Below are 16,148 nucleotides of genomic sequence, written 5' to 3'. Positions count from 1 at the left end.
TAAAAATTCTTTGAAAACTTGTTTACATCCTGAAGTTTTTCTTGGTTACGTCATTAATCGTTATTATCGTGAGCACGTTTGTAACACGTGTTAGTCAAGGATAGCAATAAAGGAGAATCATGTATTCATATACGAGCGAGTATCTTAGATTTTCAGATTTCAAATCTATGAGACTATCATAATAAAGAAAAATGGTAAATGTTCGGACATTTATCAGAAAAATTATTAACATGCAAATATTGTGTTAAATAATATAAGTAAATAAAATAAGTGAAAATTATTATAGCAGCACACAAGTTTTTTTGTATTTAAAATTTATTACTCTTAATTACTTTAATCGTTTGTTTCACTGAAAATAGCGATAGGTCAGATAGAAGTCGTAACCTTACTTCATATTCCATTCTAACTTTTATATAAAGGAAACACTCGATTGATTGATATGATATCTTTTATGTACTGCTTAATCATAGAATATATAGGAACTGCATGAGCAGAAAATCACACATACGACTAAAGTCCATATGTCTATTAATATTTTGTATTAGTTAAAGGAATAGATATAATATCTTTTACGGTATTATAATGTATCTTTATATATCTATTTAATCGGTTCAATCGTTATTGAGATCCGATAAAATCTAAGATACTCTCACTAGCCAACTCGTGTATAGATATAAGGAGTGCCTCGATGGTAGTGCGCATTAACTTGACGCGAGACACTACCGTGTGCCTTGACTGTTGTTTGCAGATGCTTGTCATACAGATAATTTACCTTTTTGGTACTACTTTCCTCGCGGCTAATTTATATTTTTTTATGAGAAATCTCATCTCGTTTAGTTCTTTGTATAATTACAATTACAAACCATTATTTATTTATCTAAAATAAAACGAATGAATTTGTATCATAAAGTTTTTACATTTGCTTGTGACAATTGTCACATCTAATCTTTCAAACAATATCACAACTAACTCATCTTTTTGATAATATAAAAAAATTGATCAATTATCATAATCATTTGACTGTGTGTGTGTGTTAAAAAAAATTGAATAAATATAAAAAATATTTTCTTCAAATAATATCTAATCAAAATTCTATAGCAACAAAATACTTACCAACAATATCTTTAATAATGTTATAAATAATTTCAAATATAATTTTTTTATTTTACTTTTGTTTAAAATTATAAACTTTTTCTCAAAGAGCAATACTTGAATGATGCTAAAATTATATTTATATTTGAAAGTTGTTTATAAAACTATACTAGTAGCACTTTCGTAGTTAATTCCAAATGATGCGAAATTTAAATGAATTGTCTCAACGTGTCCCTGTCAGAACTTGCTCCGTTTTCTCCTACTATAATATCTAACAATAAGAACAACTTTACAAAGCGATTAGAAAGCGAGTAAATAATGAAGATTTTTCACTTATATTAAATACATGATATATGGAATCGAAAGATTTACATCGAAAAGGAATTAATCAAGTACAGATGCAAAAAAAATTCTATTTATTCTATTATCATATTTTATAAATGTCATTATATATGTCTGTTACGTAAAAACCAAATATTATATAAAACCCGGTTTGCAATTGTCCGTATCTCATATCGCGCGCATCAAGAAATTCATTAACAATTATTTTTTACGGAATATCGAAGATAGAACGATGGCGCCAACATATTTTTGACTCACATTGATTTGAAACGCCTTGATTTTTCTTCTAGAAAAGATTGTCCCATTTACATTAAATTTCTTGATATAACGCGGACCATTGTATTAAGGATCAAATATTAGGAAGTATGATTTTTGCATTAACGTTAATTTTAGGTGTTTGTAAATTGTGCGTACAAAAAAATAATTACTGCAGATTCATGTTACTTATTTACGTGCAGTATTAATAAGCGATATAGATCATCCATTTTTTCTATAATAACAGCAATAGGCTCACAGTACTAAAGATTCTAGATGAGAAAACTGATAAAAATAAGAGCCGAGGCACGGTATTAGTGCGCAAACTTTTTGTTATCTAATTTCATTAACAAGTATGAATTAAATATGTACATATCGGACCGTTTTTCGATCCATCTTTAGTATAGATAACAATTAGCAGTATGTAATAATTAAATTTTTATTCACATTTTAACAAGAGCATATTAATTGTTTCAATCAAAAATCAAAACTGAAAGCGGTAAATGATAAGTGACCGCGCTTCGGCTCTTATTTGCTAGTTTCTTCACCTAGTATTTTTTCTATGATAATATATTTATTATATAGTATATTTATATATTCACATTAGTCGTGATACAAATTATACAGTTATATAGTTATGATACAATTATAATACTAACATATATAGTACGTTATAAATCTGCCATTATTTTCATAAAAACAAACATTCACATTGAGAGAACTTTCAATATAAGATCATATTTTATATTATACAAATTAAAATTAAAATAAACTTTATTAAAAGAATTATCAAATTTCTTTCTCTTTCTCACACACACACACACACACACACACACATGCATGCACACACACATTTATGTTAGATGATTTCAACTATTTGAAAATAAAGAAATTTAGTTTAAAAGAATTTGACCGCGTATGTACGCGCGCACGCGCGTGTGTGTATGTATATGTGTGTTAACAAAAACATCCGTTATGCATACATAATGAATAATATTATATACTTAGCAATCGCATTTATGCACGCTTGATATAATATGTTTCCATTACATTATTAATAATAATGTGAATATAAGATAATTCAATAATATTATTATGTACGAATCATAATAAATGTTGCAACAGTTCTTTGATAATGTTAATAAAAAATGTTATCAAAAAATTAGAAAATGCAAATTGCAAAGAAAATTAAAAATAAAGACTTACAAATATATTATTAAAGAATCAGAAAACAAAAAAAGAGACGAGAAATAAACAAATATGTATTTGACAAGTAGAGATTACGACCATTATTCTGTTACACAAAACAATACAACTACGATACAAATAGAATGTCAAATTAATCATCGATTAAAAATGTTTTAGCACTGTAATTAATCACAGGATAACTGTCAATTTTGATCTATGATAAAATCTTTCTGTCGCGCATACTAGCACTAAAGATCGGTCGAATCGGACGAAGTCTTTGCGCGATGTTTTTCCATAAGGATTGATCTTTTCCTACAGAGAAGTCGTTTCTCTCGTAGTGGTGCAAATGTTTAAGGATGCGATAATTCGTTGACCTATTGAAAACAGACCGTGACCCTGGCAACCGAATTGCTTCAGCAGTAGCTTCCTAATCTTCTCCTTCCATACAAATATGATGAAGATACAAAACTGCTCTATGACGTCCACCACAGCATACATATACAGGAGGGAAGATGACGTCACAGATGACTCCTCACAGAACGATTGTATAGCGTACATAAAATGTTTTACGCATATAATGATAAATAGGACTTTAATTGCCTCCAGGTACAATCCAAACCTGCAAAATAATTAAATAAAATAATTGAATGAGATAATTAAATAATTGAAAAAATGAATATTTTATATCTTCGATAGTTATTAATAAATTTATGATTGAATATATTCAAAGTTTTTTTTCTTGTTTAATAAAGATAAATATTTTCGAGAAATCATATATAATTATCTAGATAACTCTAAATAATACCAATAAATACTACATTAATCAAATAAAGTTTAAAATTAATAATGCTAGTTTTATACTTATTGTTAGAAAGAGAGAAAGAAAGAAAGAGAAAAAAAGATAAAAAAGATAATAAATTTTTAAAATTTTTAAGAAATGCGATTATTGTCTTTATGAAATAAGAAACATTTACACTTTAACTTTATTTTTACTGTTGTTTATCATCTTCACAAAAATCACAAATTTTCTTAAGAAAACGCGAGCGTTCTTGAAGCAGCAGCGATGTTTGCACCTTTTTAAGATTAATTATCAAAACACAACAAAGCTGCCGCACAGAAATGCCATTTTAAAATGATAATATCTTTCTCTCTCTTTCTGTTTCTCTCTTCTTGAAAATGAATATAATTTGTTGATAAATTTTTTTTTATTAATATCTCGATATATATCATTAATGACATAAATTATGACGCATTGATGCAAAAATATTGCTTATGTACCATTGCTTGTTGTCTTTATAACGTCGGCTCTCCGAATCTTTCAGGTAATGAGCAATGTCCTTTTCGTAGTGTGCGATTTTTTGTGCCGTACAGATGCATAAGATAATAATAATGATAATACAAATAATTACAACTCCCAGATAGTAGAACAAATATGCTTTGCCTGAAAATATGATGAACAATAAGAAATGAATTTCTTATATTTATTTTTATGTATTAGCATTAATTGAATTATTTATCAATGTGGCATTTACTTACCACTAAGCCAGCATTCATCATTGCCAAATGTCGGTCGAAAGTTTTCCGGTACACCAGGAACAAACTCCATAATAGCATAAATGATAGCGAGCATAAAGGGGCCTCCCCACCCATAGGCGGAATACTGGATTAACTTCTTTCTTTCTTGTTGTTTTATCTTTTTCGCACCTCTTTTTAACGAGCGCAATTTTCTGCAAAGAATAGCTTACACTTTAGATTTTGCGGTAAAAACAGAAGAAATCGCGATGCAAATGCACATTAAAATAAAGGCATTTGATCAAAATTTTTGAGAAAATCTACCATCTCATCTATATGTAACTATAAAAATTGATTTACATTATCCAACATTACGACATGACAAAAACTATGTATTCATATATGCGCACGACACAGACACTACAGTAGCAATTTTGAATTTCAATTTCATTTAGCAGATGAAATTTTAATAGAAAATTTTGTTCATATTTGTTTACGTTGTTAGAGAAGAAAAAGAAAAAATAATTAAAATGGTATCGACTTTAGATTCTTCAAACGTTAAAAAAAGGAAATTGAGAAAGAGCCTGTAATGTAATACCACGAATTAAACAATGTAATTATATTTTATAAATAATTTGGAATATCAATTCGACAATATTATTTTACTTTTAAAAATTAAATACAACCTCACAAAACTGAGAAAATTAATTTCCAGCAAAATCTTTATAGAAGTTTTAAAAAATATAAAAAAGCTAAGCACTTTTTAGCTTATAAAAGTGCAACTTATGATTTCTTTGTGTGTACTAAACTATGTGTCTAACAAAAATTAGAGGAACACTCAATTTTTCTTAAAATATATGCAAAGTTCAGTTAGGTATAAGTTCGTTAAAAATAAACAAAATTTAAATCCTATAAAGGGTCTTATATAAAGCTTGAGATCTCTACTTTCAAGAGATCACTATTGTTTTTGAGTTTCTGTAAATTTGGAAATATTTACATATAGAAAACTATGAGATGGACAAAAAGGGAAATTTTCTTCTCACTTTGTGGGCCCGTCATGTGCTTAAATAAAAATCTGGGAAAATTTTCGACTTTCTATTGCGAAAGCTTAAAGTTTTCTCTACAAAACCCACCTTTTTTAATTTTTCTAAGATCTTTTGTTACTGTATTATCGCTAATTAAATATAAAATGAGAATCTTGACTTTGATTGCTCATAACTTCGTTAAAAATCATCGTACCGCAATTCCAAAAACAGATTATTAGGGCTAAAACTTTACTCTATTGAATGGTATAATTGCCAAAATTATTTCAAAAACATATAGACATTATGTAAATGGAATAACGTAAAATTAGCAATTACTCCCTTTTTTCCTTTGGCTCAAAAAACAATTGTGCAAAATAACAACAAAAATTATTCTTCACCTTTTTGTACATTTAAATGCTCTAAATTTGAATAAAATTTGCTGAATAGCTATAAAATTTTTTTTATGGTGACCACTATGATTTTATTGGATAAAACATAAAAAAACAAGCTGAAAATTGTGCAAATTAGAAACTTGCACATTGCTTCCTCATTATTTTATTTCGCTCATAAAACTTAAGCTCTTATAAGCAAGCGGGTTTTTTAATTTTGGCTTCTTCATACAGGAAGATATCTCGAAATTTGAGAAAGTTAGAACATATACAGATATTTCTCAAAAAATTTAAAATTTTATAAAAGATGAACCCTTTCACCGATCCTCATCAAATTCAATACCAATCATCCTTTAATAATACTCTATCCATATAAAAAAAATTTAACCCGATATCTCAAAAATTGCGGAAGCTAGCGGTTGTACAAACATTGCGTACATACATACATGCATACATACATTTTTTTAAGAATATGAATTTTCGACCAATCGACTATTTTGGAACATTCTAAACACATTGGCATAAAGAACTCGAAAAATTTTGTCACGGAAACGAAGCTTCTTCTATGAGGAAACAAAATTGTAAAATTGTTTAATGTTAATGATAAGAAAAGAAAGAATGGAGAATGAAGTTCCATTAACGTCATAATTAAAATATAATGTGAAATAAATCGAAGCTTACCTAAATATACGCCATATATCGACACTCATTACACTTAACCAGAACCAGCGTGCCAAATAGAAATAGTATTTGACAAAAGCTGAAACAATAGAATAAGCGTCGTATCAATTAATAAGTTTCTGATCAAATTCACAGTTATATTATATGTGTTTGTGAAAAACTATTTTACTTTTAAAAATTAAATACAACCTTACAAAACTGAAAAAAATTAATTTCCAGCAAAATCTTTGTAGAAGTTTTAGAAAATATAAAAAAGCTAAGCACATTTTAGCTTATAAAAGTGCAACTTATGATTTCTTTGTGTGTACTAAACTATGTGTCTAACAAAAATTAGAGGAACACTCAATTTTTCTTAAAATATATGCAAAGTTCAGTTAGGTATAAGTTCGTTAAAAATAAACAAAATTTAAATCCTATAAAGGGTCTTATATAAAGCTTAAGATCTCTACTTTCAAGAGATCATTATTGTTTTTGAGTTTCTGTAAATTGGAAATATTTACATATAGAAAAGTATGAGATGGACAAAAAGGGAAATTTTCTTCTCACTTTGTGGGCTCGCCATGTGCCCAAATAAACATCTGCGAAAATTTTCGACTTTCTAATGCGAAAGTTTAAAGTTTTTTTCTACAAAATCCACCTTTTTTAATTTTTCTAAGATCTTTTGTTACTGTATTATCGCTAATTAAATATAAAATTGCATGACATCGTTATTTTTGGTAGAATTTTCATGCAAATTATATCGTATCAAATCTTCTTCGTCGTCATTTCTCATGATGTTTGCACCAAGCTCATATTGCACCGTCGAATAATTTTTTTCCCTGTCGTCGCTCATGGAACTTGGCCAAAGCATCGAAGATGAAGCGATGAGTGGAAGCATGTAATACCAAAGCGCGAGACTTTTCATATACATCGTCGATTATTTGGTGCGTTGAATTTATTTGAGAAAAAACTTTCTTGGTGTCTTTTTCATAACAGTTTCACGTAGAGAAATCTAACGGCCACAATAATAAACTCACAAACTAAAAAAATAAGAGAGAAAACAAGTGATGTAAACAAGTATTGTATAATTGCGAAGATTTGACGACGTTTTAGCCGCAGTGAAATACGCAAATACACTTTCAAACAAAATGTCGATAAGCAGCTATTTCGATTATTTCTCGAGCGTTTGTACTGTTGACAGTTTGAAATGATGTATTATATTTATTTACTTCTGTTAGTCTCGCGATTCTGAAACTTATGATTTGTAGAAGCATATGGTTTATGGAAGCTTATGATTTCTTAAATTTATGATTTAAGTAATGCGCGGCACAACATAAATGCTCATTTCGATTTATTTAGCCTTAACAATTTCTTGCGTTTTTTTTAAATTTGACACATTTGTTTAGTTTTAGTTTATTTAATAATAGCCTAGTTTAAACATTGTGCGTTTAATCTGTCAAAAAAATTATTTTACACTTATTTTTAACGCAATGTTATTTAATAGTTTTGAAGATTTAACGGTATTAAAATAATTAACCGATTAAATCAATCGAGCTTAGTCTTAATTATAACTACATCATTAATTATTATGGATTTTTCGAATATTATTTAAATATAAAATGAGAATGTTGACTTTGATTGCTCATAACTTCGTTAAAAATCATGGTACCGCAATTCCAAAAACAGATTATTAAGGCTAAAACTTTACTCTATTGAATGGTATAATTGCCAAAATTATTTCAAAAACATGTAGACTTTATGTAAATGGAAATAAGTAAAAATAACGAAAAAATTAGCAATTACTCTTTTTTATTTTTATTTAGAAGACAATTGTGTAAAACAACAACAAAAATTATTCTTCACTTTTATTTGCACATTTAAGTACCCTGAATTAGAAAAAAATTTGCCGACTAGCTATGAAATCTTTTTCATAGTGGTCATTATGATTTTAATGGGCAAAATGTACAATAGATTGTAAAATTGATTAATTTCAGTGGTAAAAACAGAAAAAATTGAAAATAAAGTTTCATTAACGTTATAACTAAAGTATAATATAAAATACTTCGAAGCTTACCTAAATGTAAGCCATATATCGATACTCATTACTGTTAACCAGAACCAGGGTACTAAACAGAAATAGTATTTGACAAAAGCTGAAACAATAGAATAAGCGTCGTATCATTTAGTAAGTTTGTGATAAAATTCACAGTTATATTATGTGTTTGTGAAAAAAACTCTACGTCAGTGGACGTAACCTTCTGCAAATTTATATAAAGAAACCTTACATTTAAGAAGTATATGCTAATGTTAAATTTAATAATTTTTTAATTTAAGGCATAATTTTGTAAAATTTTTATAGCGGATAAACATGTAGATTTTAACTTGATGTTAAAGTGCAACGAAAAGTATAATTTTGAATGAAGTTCCATTAACGTCATAATTAAAATATAATGTGAAATAAATCGAAGCTTACCTAAATATACGCCATATATCGACACTCATTACACTTAACCAGAACCAGCGTGCCAAATAGAAATAGTATTTGACAAAAGCTGAAACAATAGAATAAGCGTCGTATCATTTAGTAAGTTTGTGATAAAATTCACAGTTATATTATGTGTTTGTGAAAAAAACTCTACGTCAGTGGACGTAACCTTCTGCAAATTTATAAAAAGAAACCTTACATTTAAGAAGTATATGCTAATGTTAAATTTAATAATTTTTTAATTTAAGGCATAATTTTGTAAAATTTTTATAGCGGATAAACATGTAGATTTTAACTTGATGTTAAAGTGCAACGAAAAGTATAACTTTATTTATTATTAACTCTTACGTTTTTAAAGTTTTAAATTATAAATTCAATATTTAAGTTATCAAAAAGTATTAAACCGCCAGTATACATTAATAATTCAAATAGATGTAAACGCTGCATTGGTTGCTTTGTTATATAATTTGAATATGTACCATATGTGATACAGATGAAGCCTTCTATAACATCCCCTCCGATGAATATCTTTACCAATTCGACTGTGTTCACGATGACTATCGAGCCGCTGTATCCACGTAATATGAAGCTATGTATATTACGGAGTTCTGGTACTATGGAGTACACTATAAACAACACCAACGAAAATAGTAGAGTCGCTAAAAAGCCGCATATATATACGACCGTACTTGTTTGATACTTGTCCGATACTTTTTGTATCGGAACAGATACAATTTGAGTGTTATCTATGGTCTTGCTCTTAATCTTAAAACAAAGATTCACATTAAATCTGTATCCAGCCACATTAGTGAGGCAATAAGATGTTGATTTGACAATTGTGTTGTACGAATGTAGATGTAAAGAGCCATTAACGAAAAACGTTATCTTATTTGAGAATGGAATGGAGAATGGCTGTCCAGTCTTCTGACAGGGATCGTGAACGATCAGAAGAAAAAGATTGTCTACGCTTTTATTTTCATTTCGCAACAAATCATTAAAGTATCCATATATCTTTGGTAGGAAAATAAAATTACCCTGTCCGGCAATGCATGTTCCATTAAACAGGCGATTACCGAAAGGACAGCATAACCTAATGCAAGTAATATTGTCGCACATCTCTTTCGGAACAATACTGTTTTTATTATTATCCTTATAGGAATTTTTTATCAAATCGTGCGACGTGGAACTATTCTTATCTTTGATATACATCCAATTTACCTTTACTGTCAAAAAAATTATTTTACACTTATTTTTAACGCAATGTTATTTAATAGTTTTGAAGATTTAACGGTATTAAAATAATTAACCGATTAAATCAATCGAGCTTAGTCTTAATTATAACTACATCATTAATTATTATGGATATTTCGAATATTATACAGTTAGAAAGTTCTGTATTAATTTTGTGCATATTTATCTTGTAGTTATATTAGTTAAATGAAAATTAAGTGCAAATGTATGAATGCAACAAAGTGAAATTATTGCGAGTTTTTTTTTTATTCCAGTGTATCATTGAAAGATTTTTTAAATTAAATTTAAAATTGTTTACGTTAACACTTATGAGAATAACATTGCTGTAGATTTTTAACTTTCCCACTGAACTCGATAAAATCGATATTGTATACAGTTTTATCGCAATTTTTATCTTCGAGATGCATGTAGAGAAGATCGTACGAGAAACGTGACTATCAGACTACCAGACGTAACGAATCGTAGAAGAAACGCACTACCTGCTACTGTAAAGCTATATATACAGGGTGATTCGATCAAAATGCTTTGTTAACAATTTTCTACAAATAGTATCTTCATTAATTCAGCGACAAAATAATTTTAAACATTTTGTTAGTTAGACATTTATGCTCTGTTGATAAACATTCTCGAAAATCTATGATAACTAAAAATGAATTTACATGCAGCGCTTAGCTAAAGCTCGAAGGAAGAAAATTTACAGCAGATGCTTATATACGATCGAAAAACTTTTCCAGAAAAACAAAAAAATTGATATTAAAAATACAGTAAAAAATTTATTTATTTCGGCAACAAATTTCTTTCAATTTAGCTCATTATCTTTTCGATTTACAAAGAAATGTGCAATTAAAAGATGAAATTATTTCGAATATATCATTTTATTCGTTAATATTTCTATTCAACTCTATAGATAATGCTTCTACTATTATAAAAGCGCATAATGAAGTATTATGCTTAAAAACCTGTTTGCATCCTGAAGTCTTACATGGTTACGTCATTAATCGCAATTATCAAGAAACACTTAGTAGTAGTAAGAGCTAGTAACTCGCGCTAAGTCGCAATAATAAAGTAAAATCATATATTCATATGCAAACGAGTATCTTATTGTTAGATTGTCGGATCTCAGTTCTATCAGACTATCATAATAAAGAAAAATTATGATCAATATGCAAATATTGTATTAAATAATATAAATAAGTAAAACATGTAAGAATTATTATAGCAGCACTAAGTTTTTTATTTTTGATTTATTACTCTTAATTACTTTAATTGCTTATTTCACCGAAAATAGCAATAGGTCAGATAAGACTCAATCTTATTTCATATTCCATTCTAACTTTTGTTATACAACAGAAATGCTGATCGTAATCTTTTACGTATTGCTAATCATAGAGATATAGGAACTGTGTGTGCAAGAAATCACACATATGATTAATTATAAAATCCATATGTCTATTTATGTTTCGTATTAGTTAAAGGAATAGATATAGTATTTTTTACGATATGATAATCAATTTTATGCTATAATGTGTGTGAAATTGTATAAAAAGCAATTACAAGATAGATCGTACAAATAATAAATTCAGCTATAGGATGCAACACAAATATTAGGTCTACCGGAAAGTTCTGTCCGTTTTTGGAATAAAACAAAATACAAATTTTTATTACCGTCAATAAACTTTATTAAATAATGTAATTGCCATTATTCGGAGAAGTATTGTCAGCAACTGGATAATTTAAATACAGCAGTCCAAGAAAAGAGGCCGGCGATGTACAATAGGAAGAACATCATACTGCATCATGATAATGCCAGGCCACATGCTGCTTTGGATACTCGTCAAAAAATTGCAGAACTAGGCTGGAAAATTCTGTCGCATCCACCATATTCCCCGGACTTAGCACCCACCGACTATCACTTGTTTTTGTCCTTACAAAATTTTTTGAGGGGCAAAAAATTAAAAAATGAAGAAGATATCAAACAAGCACTGGTTCAATTTTTCGCATCAAAAGATAAAACATTTTTCGAAAAAGGGATATACAAATTGCCCTCACGCTGGCAAGAAATCATTAATAATAATGGCAATTACATTATTTAATAAAGTTTATTGACGGTAATAAAAATTTGTATTTTGTTTTATTCCAAAAACGGACAGAACTTTCCGGTAGACCTGATATAATATACCTATACATACATACACATAACATAAATTCATGAGCATAAAAATTATGCAGAATATAAAATTGAGAAATTGATAATAATTTATGATAGAATGATAGTATTTTTTATTATTTTTTCATCATTCTTGTCATGCGATTTAGAATGGCTTCCGGTTTACATCTTTGTATTTTTATATTTTTATACTTTTACACATTATCCTCTACTTTTACTTATCTATAATAATTTATCTATAATATTTAAAAATTTTATGAAATAAAAACTAAAACATTTATTTTTTATTTTAGAAAGTAATTTTTAGAAAATAATTTTAATGGATTAATGAGATTTTTATAATTAAAATGATATCAAACACGATATATGTCGGATAATTTTTGTTTTGATAAGGAAAAAAATTGTTATCTAATTTTTAGATTATTATCTAATAAAAATTTATCCGAATAATGTTGCGTTTGATGTCATTTTATTCGTAAAAATCTTATTAATCAAGTAAAATTACGTTAAAAAAAAATAAGAAATATAAAAATTTTTAAAAAGTTTTTATATATTCAATAGGTGTACTCCGTTTGATACTATTTTCACTCTGAAGCATTTGGTGCATAAATGAGTGCGAAGAATTTCTTGTTCTTCCAGCGAAAATTGCGTTAAGCGAAGCATATGTATTGTTATGTGTTTATTTTCAAAAGACTATAGTATTAATTATTGTATTAATTATCTTATTGTTTCAATTATTTATGCTTATATAAATTTGTATATAATAACTTTTAATGTGCAACGGTGCGCATTAATGCATCCAATTAAATTTATAAATTTAACAATTAATAATAATAATAAACTATATAAATTAGAAGTCTTATTTGATATTACTTAAAATGCTTGATATTTTTGTACCAAGAATAAGAGAAAAGTGAAAGCAATTTATTATAAATATCTTCTACACATTATATTTAAAAATCAGAAAAAAAATTAAGAAAATTAATTTAAGAAAATTTGTTTCGCTTTATATGCGTATATACATAAAAAATATTTCAATAATAAAACTTATTATTGCTGTCCGTAATATATACTAGAATGACAATGACATCACGCGCAGTTAATAAAACTTTAATAAATTGATAATTATTTCTCCGCATTTTTGATCCACAATTATGGATCTAGCACGGACATGTACCAACTGCCGTTTTATTATCGTGGCACCAAAAAGTGAATTTAACCATGCAGTTCCGCTGGCTGTAAAATGGATCTAGTTAGCGCTACTATACCAGCTAGAAAAAGCTTCTTACGAAAAACGGCAGCGAGACGCGAGACCCCTCTCAGACTTCTCTTTCTCTGTGGTAATCAGCTGTGTTTTTGATACAGATTGCCGGTATCGGCAATGCTGAAAAATCATTTATATACATATATTTTTATTTATATACATAATGTACTGTCAGCTTAAACGAAATACAGCCACAATCAATTGCAATCAGCTGATCAAAGAAATGTCGTCTTCTAATATTTTCACATAATTGATCGATATATTATTCTAGCATTATGCGTGAATAGTTGATGGAATATGAATTACATTGAATAATTTTAATGAGAAAGATTGCATCATGCGAGAAGATCGTATCAAATATTAATTGTTGTATGTGCATATTTATCATGCCAGGAATGAAGTTAGAACGACTAACATAACCTCGCACAAATAAATAACATCAGAGGATAACACAATTGTAAGTGGCAGTGTAATTTCCCACTATTTATAATTTTATAAATGTACCTGATATAAATTGTTTATCTTTTGTATATATATTTGTTATTTGCTTTTATGCAAATAATAAAAATGAAATGATATTAATGCATATCATTAATAAGATTAAGTGATTTTATATACAAGACATAATAAAATTATACTAATATTGAATATTTTGTATAATTTATAGAATTAATAATTATTATATTAACTATAAAATCTAAGCATTTTGTAAATATAAAATGCATTGCATACATAAGATTCTAAATATAGCACAGCATAATTTACAAGTGCGTAACAAAGCCAACACGATCTGTAAAAGATCAGGAATATTGCTCCAAGATATTGTTTGCCGTTTCAATCATGATTCCGAGGAGTATATACCTGCAGATGAGGAAAAGGACCAGGAAGCGTATACAGAGATTTCCAACCATTATTTAGGTATTGCAGTTGGAGGACACAGAACATTTGTTTTGCAACCATACATAAAATGGGGGAAAGACAAGAAGAGAAACACTTCGCCAGAGTTACAAATGGCTGAAGCTGTAGCACTCGTAAACACTCTGTCTAACTGGTGTGTAGTTGGGACAAAGTATGCTCCATTACTTTCATTGCAAAAGAAATCTTTGTTAGGTACTGGTGCGATGGAAAATCTGAAGAAAGAATTAAGTAAATGCGAAAACCCAACTGCCATATTTGTCAGTACTAATCTGCTAAAGTTTGTTCAAATTGCTGAATTGGAAAAAATTCTTGGTCTACCAGTGTATGATCGTTACTCCATAGTTGTCCACATATTTCGTCAGCATGCAAAAAGTGTAGAAGCAAAATTGCAAGTAGCTTTAGCAGAAGTACCATATGTCCGAAAAAAAATGCTTGAAACATCTATGACTCGCAATGGCATTATAATGACAGAAAAGACAAAACTAATCTTTGACAATAGAGAAAAGAAATTAAAAAACGAATTGAGAAAATTACAACAGCATCGAAAAAATATCAGAAGCCAGCGTACAAGGCATGGTTTTCCAATAGTTGCTGTGGTTGGTTATACAAATGCAGGAAAAACTTGCTTAATAAAAGCACTTACGGATGACAAATCTCTTCAACCTAAAAATAAATTGTTTGCAACTCTTGATACAACTGCGCATGAAGGAGTTTTACCCAACAAATTAAAAATATTGTACATGGATACTATTGGATTCATCCAAGATGTGCCAGAAACTTTGATTGAACCATTTGTTGTAACTCTGGAGGATGCCATGATTGCTGTATGCATTACATATATACATATATTTATATTTTAATCTACAATTATTATTTTTTTAAAGGAAAATTTTTTTTTAATTTAAGACTTTTCCTAGGATGTTATAATTCATATATATGATGTCAGTCATCCTGATATGAAAGCACAGTATCAACACGTTCAGCAAACGATTAAACCCATGATAGACGAGACTCATCCGATAATCGATGTCGCCAATAAATGCGATCTCATTCAAAGTGATTGTGTACCAAAAGACGCAATCGCCGTTTCTGCTACGAATTTAACAGGTATGATTAGAATTTATTATTATCGCTAAAGAATGGAATAAATACTTTTTGAGGAGAACAGCTTCTCGAGACTATTTAAATATTTACAGGGATCGATTTGTTACGTTTGAAAATACAGGAAGTTCTTTTGGCCGTCACTGGATTATTACGCACACGTGTAAGGGTAGAATCGGGCAGTCCTGCAGCCAGCTGGTTGTACAAAATGACGACAGTAACGAACGCTCAACCAGATCCTAATGATGCTCAATATTTAATTCTGGAAGTGCTCGCTACTTCAGTCGATATTCAAAAGTTCAAGAAATTTTTAAGACAATGAAGTATTCTATATTATATTTTATTTGCAACTTTTCGTTAATATTTATCCATTACTTATTTAATAAATAAACTTAAAGCATTTTGTATAATTTAAAATATTTTAATAATATATGAAAAAAATATATATATATATATTTTTTTTTATTTTTTTTGCGAGAAAGCATTTTATATTCTTATA

The 16,148-nt window shown here is 28.3% G+C and overlaps 2 protein-coding genes across 4 annotated transcripts; one reads left to right on the top strand and one right to left on the bottom strand.

Moving 5' to 3' along the window:
• Positions 1–2,644: 2,644 nt before the first annotated feature.
• LOC115245223 (G-protein coupled receptor Mth2-like) lies at positions 2,645–10,165 on the bottom strand. Of its 2 annotated transcripts, none has more exons than XM_029823436.1 (5): positions 9,428–10,165; positions 8,937–9,015; positions 4,414–4,604; positions 4,156–4,318; positions 2,645–3,496 (listed from the first exon to the last, which is right to left on the bottom strand). In XM_029823436.1, exons 1-5 carry the CDS (start codon positions 10,155–10,157, stop codon positions 3,190–3,192), a joined length of 1,470 nt encoding a protein of 489 aa, XP_029679296.1. In that variant the 5' UTR covers positions 10,158–10,165; the 3' UTR covers positions 2,645–3,189. The 2 variants fall into 2 exon arrangements, with proteins under 2 accessions (XP_029679296.1, XP_029679298.1); XM_029823438.1 differs by lacking the exon at positions 8,937–9,015 and adding an exon at positions 6,485–6,563.
• A 3,524-nt stretch (positions 10,166–13,689) lies between these two features.
• On the top strand, positions 13,690–16,070 carry LOC115245224 (putative GTP-binding protein 6). Of its 2 annotated transcripts, none has more exons than XM_029823439.1 (4): positions 13,690–14,087; positions 14,298–15,372; positions 15,466–15,655; positions 15,745–16,070. In XM_029823439.1, the coding sequence occupies exons 2-4, from the start codon at positions 14,350–14,352 to the stop codon at positions 15,969–15,971; spliced, it is 1,440 nt and encodes a 479-aa protein (XP_029679299.1). In that variant the 5' UTR covers positions 13,690–14,087; positions 14,298–14,349; the 3' UTR covers positions 15,972–16,070. The 2 variants fall into 2 exon arrangements, with proteins under 2 accessions (XP_029679299.1, XP_029679300.1); XM_029823440.1 differs by having other exon boundaries at positions 15,774–16,030.
• Positions 16,071–16,148: the final 78 nt, after the last annotated feature.

The sequence above is a fragment of the Formica exsecta genome, unplaced genomic scaffold (assembly GCF_003651465.1).
Source record: "Formica exsecta isolate Colony F162 unplaced genomic scaffold, ASM365146v1 scaffold93, whole genome shotgun sequence".
NCBI classification, from domain to species: Eukaryota; Metazoa; Arthropoda; class Insecta; order Hymenoptera; family Formicidae; genus Formica; species Formica exsecta.
Note: the sequence above shows the minus strand (reverse complement) of the source record. Positions and strands in the feature narration are given on the sequence as shown.